The sequence below is a fragment of the Calypte anna genome, chromosome Z (genome assembly GCF_003957555.1).
Source record: "Calypte anna isolate BGI_N300 chromosome Z, bCalAnn1_v1.p, whole genome shotgun sequence".
In the NCBI taxonomy this organism is placed as follows: Eukaryota; Metazoa; Chordata; class Aves; order Apodiformes; family Trochilidae; genus Calypte; species Calypte anna.
The window spans coordinates 65241887-65251245 of NC_044274.1; the positions used below are offsets into that span (position 1 = coordinate 65241887).

Genomic DNA, 9359 nt, shown 5'->3' on the forward strand with positions numbered 1-9359 from the left:
ACAGACATATTCCACAGGGTAATGAGTGCCTGTGTGCACATGCACCTGTGCATTCCAACCCCTTTTCCCCTGGGAAGTGGCTGGAAAAGACCCGTGGGCCTGAGGCTGACACTGCAGTGCAGCACTCAGCTGGTTAACAGCTGGACTCTGAGCACTCCCGCCTGGACATCATCACAGCCCCATGCTGGCAGCTGCTGCAGCTCTACAGACACTGCAGGTGGATGACTACAGCAAGACTTACCTGCTGCTGCTCAACCCCTCCTCCCCTAGCAATAAATTACAGGTCAATCTGGCTTCTAATTTCTGACTGCAATTTTCAGCCTCTTTATTGGGAGCTCGTTAGCCATTACCTGCCCAGGTTACCTCCTTCTTCTATAGCAGTGCTGCTTGTAACTGTGTGGCAAAAGAACATGGCTGAAGCACAGGAGCTAACAATGACACATCCCCAAAAGGCTGGAAAGCACCTTTTATTAACACTCTGCTGATAAACTGAGGGCTTTCTTTCATGGTATGTATTTTTTAAAATGTGAGGACACCTCTGCTGTCCCAAATCTTCAGCTGATTATCAGTGGCTGCCATTACCAGGCTCTGCAGAGGGGCTGAGGCACCCTGCTGCCTGTTGTCTGTTGATCCTGAGAAATGATGTTGGCAACTCCGAACAATCAGAGCACTGCCTAAATCAACAACCTGAGCTTCGCACTGTCTGGAAAGGGCAGCAACTCATAGATGAGAGCAGGTCTGTCTCCTTCCAAAAAGAGCTCCCCAAACTCCATTGGTAGTCGGCCATTTCTTGTGTGTGTGCAAAGAGCCTTTGTTTTTATTGGCAAAGAGGAAGAAAGCTTTACATGCCTCAGATGTCTAAACTCACTGCAAATCAGCTAAGTAACAAGAAGAATCTGTGTGTCAAGAGCTACTAAGGTCTGGTGTGCAATTGCCAAAAGACCATATCCATTTCACTGCCACTGGACTTGTTGGTTGGTGTTAACCCTGGCAAACATGTGACTTTCTCAAATTAAAATTTGCAACAGAAAAGGCTTTCTACACTACGGAGATTAGGACCAGAGCAAAATGTAGCATCCCTATGCTCCCTGCTCCTGAAATTTATCCTTGACCCAAGCAGTTTTTCTGTACATGAGAGCTCAACACATGCTCATTCAAGAGGCAAGGTTTCAGATCACATTTCAATGCTGTCCTACCTATATCAGGAAGTATGGGAATTATTTTGTGGCTCTGTTAGGTTTGCTGATGCTATAGACAAACCAACCCCTTGCCTGAGCTTCATTTCTCCCATCAACGAATAAATACATTGGAATCTTTACAAAGTTCCTTGGGACACACTCCACAAAAGGCTCAGAAGATAAACTTTACTGCTGTGAGTCCTCATAATTCACTATACACAGTCTGGGGCTTTCCCAAATTCACAGTGCAGACCCAACAACTTTCTGGTAATTGCACTTTGCAGGGACTTAGCTGGCGAAAGAATGCACTTCATTCTGAACAAGAATGAAACAGCAGTCATAAAGCGGGTAAGGAATGAGGCACAAGGAGCGATTCCTGGAAGACCAAGCATGTTTGAGGAGGGGCTGAGCATCACCGTGTACCCCCTTCCAGCCCTGTCCCACCCAGATACCAGCTACCTGTCTGTCCATATCTTCTAGCACAGCATGAAATGCCAAAGTCTTCCCTCTGACTTCACACGAACACCCACCCACAGCTACCACAGTGCACAACATCTGCTCATACAGTTACACTCCAGGATAGAGCTGTTCAATTTTAACATCTTTAACAACTATTTTGCTTTACCAGAGACTTAACGACAACAAAATCACAAAAACTTTCAGCCGTTTTTCACTTTTTCTGCAAAATTTATTTGAAAGGCACAAAACGAAATCCAGTATCTCAGCTCCTTGTCTGTGCTCAAGAGACGTTGGTGATGTGTTAAGGGCTAGGAATGTGCTGTGGAAACAATTCTAAATTTAAACAGTTCAATTTGGGTAAGTCTGGAGCCTGTCTAGAAATTTCTCAAGAATGAGTTGGTTTCTGGTTTCTATTTGTTCCTGGTTTTCACTGACACTTTGACAGCAATTTTTTGGGGGGTCATATTTCTGCTTTTCTTGCTGCAATGTAAACATTCCTAAAACAATATGGATAAAACCCAAGAATGGTAGGTTTAGTTTTCAGATACTTCAGGGATTTTTCTTCGACTGTTGACTTACAATGGGCAGAGGCTGTAACATTTCTTACACTGTGCATGAACTCCCAGTGCTTTATATGCTCCAGAAGTCAAGGCAAGACATAACTGTGCTCACACAGGTTTCTCTGTGCAACGTCTGCTATGAAGCTGACTCAGGGAATGCTGCAGACTTGTGTGCAGGGCAACTTCTCTTCATCCTTTACAGCAAATGCAAACATAACACTTCCTCTCCCATGGCTGATTTCCACCATGGTTCACAGGAACCTGATGGGTTCATACCTCGCTTACAATATAAATCTCATTTAGATTCACAGAATCACATAGAATCACAAAATGTTGGGGGTTGGAAGGGAACTCAAGAGATGATTGAATCCAGCCCCCCTGTACACATACTACACCCATTCCTGGGCATACAGATTGTGCCTTACCCCACTAGGTCTTCCTCCCCATGATGTACTCTGGAAAGCTGTTACGGTTTCACCAGCCCTCAGGTTTCTTCACTTCAGAATTTGAAAGGAGGACAGCTACAGGAGAATGATCTATTTCAGGTTACTCAGATGTAAGGGCTGCCAAGGAGTGAAATGGCAGAATGGTTGTGATTTATCAGAACAGTAAATACAATTTCAAATAGGATAATAAGGGAAAAACGAGAATGAAAAAAATTGGATTAAACAATATAACAGCAATATTAATGAGTTGGAAGAAGGGCTTTCTTTACTGGTGAAACTCGTGAAAGCACTTAAAGACATGGTTATTCCAGGAATGTGTTAGAGTACACAGGACTGCTGCACTGCATCAGATCATCTAGACCATGCTCCATTTTATCACAGTGCCTATTGCAGATGACTTCAGGAATATGACAAACACACGTAAAAACTTTCTGCCAGCATCTAGTAAATTGCAACTCAAAATTTACTTATCTCTAATGAGAAAGCCTTTCATGGATTCCTTTCCCATGAACACGCCAGGGATCTTCTCAAGTCCAGGTACTCCATGAGCATCCATCACACCCTCTAGAGATGGGCTCTACAGCTTGAAAACTCATTTTAGGAAGAACATCTCTCCAGGTCTGTTTTGTCTCCACAATTACTAGGCTCCTTAGACACCCACTAATTTTTGTGACAAAAAGCGTGAGCAGTATTTCCTTATCCTCTAACACTCAATGACCTTACAGACTTCTGTAAATTCTTCTCATTCATCTGTTTTCTAAGCAGAAAAAGTCTCGATCTGCTTAGTCTTTCCCTCTCTTGCTGCCCTTTTTTCTTCTGCAGGCTACGGATCTGAAAACAACAGAATTCAGACAGATTTTATTATGTCCTTAACTTTAAGAACAAAACCAATACTTCCTAAGTGAAGGCATAGGAAACTAGTGTATTAAGTCATCACAGCAATAGTAAACTGTTAATTAAAAGATCCCAGCACTGGAGATTCTAATTTTCATGAACCACATTCTCTGGAAGGTATCACAAAAACTATGGAGAAGCATTACTGTAAAATTACCATGGGAATAAGTTCTAGTAGTTATAAGATTTAATTCTGTGGAGTAATAAACTATAGGTGAATGGGGTGGGAGAGAGATTTGGTTTTCTGTCATTAAATTTTCTGAAATGTACAGACACCACATGATGCTCACTGCTGAGTGTCTAACCCAAAAGTGTAGAATGCCTGGGTTAGAAGCAGATGTGATACTGAAATTATATTTGTACTATCTTACCAAACAATAATTGTACTCCTACTCTCAAAGACTTGCTGAAAAATAGTGCACTGCTGTATGTAAACATATATATGCATCTCCTTCCCTTTTGGAAGGACTCTAAAACCTCGGCTGGTATAATCTTAACTAGTGCGAAACAGATCTACTTCGCAGGACAGGGATCCCTTCCTCATCCCTGTTGAATTTTCTATCCTCATAGTTGCTGTTCCCTGTGGAAGGAGCACTGCTCAGACTGCAGAGCCCTCTTCTGCAGTGCCAGCCTTCTCTTGTATTTGGATGCACAGTCCTGCACTGTGCTAGTTTACCACCAAAAAAAAAGCTGAATAAAGGTGTGAAGAACTTCTTTAAATGGAGGACTCCGTTTAACAAATAATCCACTGTTTTTTGCCATTGCTAGACTCTTCCATCACTCTTTAAGTTACCTGCCCTGTATCAATTTTGATTTTTCATTTACATCAAAGTACTGATAGAGAACTGGCTTGAAAAGATGCTTCTTATAAGCCCTCCCCTGCCTTTGGTCCCAAGAAACAAGGCTCTGTTCAGCAGTCTCCCTCACTAACAGCAGCTTCTTGACATCTGCCTGTTAGACAGTCCTTAATCCAAGGCAGACCCTACTGATAAAGGAGGGGGCTATTTTTAAACAAGAGTGTCCTGCCACACTAAGTAAAACACATAAAGATCCATCTCAACAAATTCAGAATCTCCTAGGAAAAGCAAGAATGGTCTTGTTCAACACAGGGTATTTTGGACACAGATACTTGAATTGCTTTAATGCTTCACTGAGCTACTGGCTCACAGAGCTGGGCACTGGTAAGGTGTAGCCATCATGACTGTTTTCACCTTCTAAAAAATCAGAACATTTGAGTACCTCCTCACTTGCATCTGTAGGCTGGATATCTCCTTCACCTAGAAACCTCCAGCTCCTGTGCTGGTTCTCGATCTAGTGGATAATTTGTCCTCAGTGTTGTCCCTCAATGACTGCCTTTAATTCACTGATATATAGATGACACATACTCAGTGCATCCTATGTGCATTTGTACCCCAGATGCACCAATACAGACGATGCCCTTACTTCCCAGCTTTATGACTTCTTGATAAGTGAGGGAAAACATTTATATTCTGTAAATGTTTGCCTCCTGTGTTTAGATCACTGTCTGGTGGTGATCTCTGCAGTCACTGAGAAGGAGGCCATATAATAAATTGTAGAGCCACACAGTTTATTTATCCAAAACGTGATGAATTAACTCCACTCACCTTTCCCCTGGCCACCAAGACTACTTCTTCCAGGACTATTCACATTCCAAATTTCTGAGCAACTTGCAGCAAGCATATTTTTATATAGCCATAAAAATGCTCCTTTTTCACACAAATTTTTACACCTCACCTCCTTTCAGGGAGGGAGCAGATGAAGGCACTGAAGTGTGCTTTAGGAGCACAATCAGAGAGAAGACATCTTCTGACCTCCTCTTTTAGCCCCTTGCTTGCCTCCTGCAAGGTATCCCTGCAGAATTCAGAATGGGAATCTCTTGGCTCCAAGAAAGGTACAGTAGGGGTTCTATGGAGGTTGAAGGCCCGAGTCAAGCACACGTTAAGAGTGGTGTGGCATGGCAGAAGGATTTACCAGCATGTATCTGCAGCACAAATGGTACACAAGTGTGAAGATGTGATGTGACCTCTGCTCAGAGAAGAATCAGAACACCAAATCTCTCCTGGCCATCACAAGACTTCCCCAGGACACAGAATTTATGTTTTCCAACCAAACAGAGAGAGATGGGTTCCCACAGTGCTCTGAGTCTTTGTATAGCTACTTCATGAATTTTAGAAACTTCAGAAACAACAGAAACAACAGTTTAAGTGTGTGCAATGGTACTCATACCATATAAATTTAAAGCTTTTTTTAGCTTTTTTTTTTTTTTTTTTTAGAATCACACATTCTATTTTTAAAAGATTTATAGTGTCCAAGTTGGCCTCAATCTTGCCTGCATCCCTAACAGCTCCCTGAGAAAAGAGCAAAGTCTATTATACATAGTTTACTGGTGGAAACTATGTTCTGAGAGGCTAAGTTACTTGCCCCTGGCAAAGTAAGTGGCTAACTCATGTTCACCAGGGTTTAATGTCTGAACACTCAGAACCCCTTTTTTCTCTTCCCATGACACTTGCTATGCCAGACACACGTATATTAAAACTTTAATTAGTCAGAGCAATGAAGTACAAAATCAAACTCTTTTGCAGCTTTCTGGTCTTAATACTCATATTTCCATGTTTGGATTTTGGCTTCCTTAGATACTCCATGACGCACACTTAAAATTTACTCTGCGTCTCTTTCTGGCAAGTTTTTTTGCCATGGTGAATATGGAAGCAAGCACAAAAGTAAAGTGTGCCAAATGTAAAGTCCCAAAGATATATGAATTTCTTTCTCCATGCCTAGCATTGACTGAAGATTGCTGGTGTAAACTTCTGCTCATCTGAGCAAGAGACTGCATCTTGTAAAAAGAGAGGGAACATCAGGCTGAACAAAAATGCCATCTATTTCTTTTTCTAAGAAAGGCCATGAAACTTTTGAGGACTGACCTTGCTTTAGTCAACTGGAAGAGAAATTTCTAACTTGTGGTATGTCACTAGCACTGATGGAGCAAAGCTTCCACTAGAAATAAACTTTTCTGCATTCTGACAAACATTCCCAGCAGCCTAAGCACAGGAGAAAAGCTGCCTAACAAGCTTATATGGAAAACCTGTTGCTCTGCAGAGTGAGTAAGCAAACAAGTCTGTTCATGGACCCACATTCAAGCTTAAAATAAAGCTGAATATCATTGATGCTGAATTCAATCTAATTCACTGTATACATTACTATCTTTTATTTGGTGCTAGAAATAGAAACAAAAAAGGAAATATATATATATAAAATTAAGATCCAGATTCTCAAGGCCTTCTTTCATACCAGCATAAGACTAATGTAAAAAGCAGCAATTCACCAAATGAGACAGTGATCTTAGAGGTCTTTTTGAACTATGACCATTCTATGATTCTGTGACAATTTTACAGCTGTAATGGCCTTGCTGGGCAAAATGCAGAGCACCAAGAAGCAGAGCATCTGGTGCACTTTTGTAAAAGGTTTAAGCACATTGCATGCAGCAGAGACGGGTGTCTTTGAGTTCTCTGTTACACTGTGGTCAAAAGAAGCAGCTATAAAGTAAGCTTTTCTTTAGTGTGGAATCCTAAGTTTTTCTGAGCTGCAAACAGCAGCAATGTGAGGAGCAGCTCTGCAGTATGGTTGTGCCGTGTAGGACTCCCAAACTAAAGGCAGTTGTGAGGGTTGCCTCCAGGGAAGCTTTCCCAGTGTTTCCATTCGGGCATTTGGCAATGGGTATGGTGACAGAAAACTGTGAACCAGCTTGAAAATACATGTCTACTTCCCACTGCCTGAATATTAAACGGTTGTAGCATCCCCTCTCTTATTAAATGATGCCATTTGCTCTTTTTCAGGAAATATTTTAGACAGAGGAAACATAAAAAACAACCAACAAACCAACCAGCCAACCAACCAAAAAAAACAAACCAAAACCAAACCAAATCTATTTGGTTTACATCTAGTTATTTTAAAATCTCCACGGACCTATTAGCTGAATAGCGGACTTAAAGAAAACAGCTTGGAACAGCAGCAGCAGCAGCCATTCCTCTTACTACAAAGGAAATCTGCAATCTCTGCTGGCTACAGTAAAACGTAGCATCTGTTGATGACTGAGGGAAGCAGGAAAAGGAACGTAAAAGCCATGCGGGCTCTGCAGTCTCCTGTCATTTCCCTTCAGACCTCCAGGTGTGTGGTCCCCGGCACGGACAGTGCCATCCGATCGGGACCGGCACAGCTGCATCAGCATCTCAGCCATGGGGAAGAAGAGCTGGGTGTCACTCGAACAAGGGCAGGCTGTGTGGGGTTGGCAGACCCGCAGTGCCCACGGAAACACAGGCCTTTTGACACGGCGCCTGTGCCGTGCTAGAAGATGAGCTGGCAATTTCTGTCTACTGGGATGATGGTGGTGTTTAAACACCCAGGCCCAATCCTCACCAGGTGTCACTGCCCACATTCCTCTGAGGTATGCACCAGGTGAACCCAAGGCTCACTCCGAATCACGGTACTAAATGTGAAGGCAAAAGTTTTAACTAAAATAAAGCAAAATCCTGCCTAGCAGAATTACCCCTGGCAGGATGCAACTCACAGGGAATTTGTCTGAAAGCATGTGCTCAGCTATGGAGCTGAGCTGACAGTTTAGCTAGTAAATCAAATAATTATACGATTTTGATAATGCAATGTTTTTATTTGATTGTCTTAAAAATCAGTAATATCACAATTATTTTCTTCAGTAAAAGCCACCCTGCAGCAGAACACTTTTCTTAATCAGTTAAGCTAAAGCTCCCACTGTGAGAAAATATCTTTTCAGCAGAGTACTGATTTTCTCCCGCAATCTCCCCTCCTCCCCACTTATTCCTTCTTTTCTTCTCCATCATCAATCTTTTAAGCGTGCCACTGTGCATTCACATTTTTCTTTCTGCACGTGTCAGCTCAACGCTCTTCCTCAGAGCCCTATTTCTCCGCCAAATCCTGCAAAGCAGACTTTTAACCACTCGTTTCCCGAACAGAAAACTCCTTGCACAACTTCGGGGAAAGCCAGGCTCTCCGGGTGTTTCCCAGCCACCCTGTCGGAATCCCCCCGCCCCTATCCCTCCGCAGCCCGCTGATACGGACAAAAGAGCAAGTAAATTGAAAATGACTTACTGCTATGGCTTGGAGCCTCTCCTTGTGCAACTCTGCTTCCGCCATCCTGGAGAGAAGGACACGGGAGGAGAGCCGGTAGGGTGAAAGGGGAAATGAAAAAAAGGAAAAGAAAAAAAAAGCAAACAAAACCAAAACAGAGCACGCACTGCTGCAGTGCCCGGGCGGGGGCGTGGGGGGGAACACGACTGGAGTAATCGCAAAGAAAGCCGCGCTCCTGTGTAGTAGTCAGCCACTTTTGGAAGCGCTGCAGGCTGGCTCACGGTAGGATCATTTTAGTCGCTGGACCGGTGCCTGCCTCGCTGCCTGTCTCCCAGCTGTATTGCTAACTGCATTTCATTGCTGCTTCTGTGTGCTGTTGCTGTCACACAAGCCATGTATGCACTCTCCAAGCAGCTGAGCGCAGGGATAGCTCGCATGGCTATAATTTTTTGCGTTGACGTCTCAGCTCATTTGCTCCTCCTATGGGGCGCTGGGTCACCACAGGAGCCCGACATCGTGCACAGTAATCCAAACCTGGATGGCTGCAGCAGAGGCGGCAAAACAGCTGTGCCACAGCACGTCCTTAGCGAAGAGCGCGGCGGGGAGGGAAGGACGGTGGCACCCGGCGAGAGCTGTGGCAGCCCCGAGTTACAGCTGAGGGAAAGGACAGGGAGAGAGCATGGAAAAAGGAAAAAAAGCAC

The 9359-nt window shown here is 43.5% G+C and overlaps 1 protein-coding gene across 2 annotated transcripts in view; it reads right to left on the minus strand.

Annotated features, from left to right (window-relative positions):
* The window catches only part of PALM2AKAP2 (PALM2 and AKAP2 fusion), a 264854-nt gene extending 255889 nt beyond the window's left edge, over positions 1 to 8965 (minus strand). The window contains exon 1 of one of the 2 annotated variants that reach the window (XM_030466924.1): positions 8680 to 8965. In XM_030466924.1, the coding sequence (XP_030322784.1) occupies positions 8680 to 8724 (45 nt within the window). In that variant the 5' untranslated portion in view covers positions 8725 to 8965. The remainder of the gene's footprint in view (positions 1 to 8679) is intronic. The other variant, XM_030466920.1, reaches the window with a different exon arrangement.
* Positions 8966 to 9359: the final 394 nt, after the last annotated feature.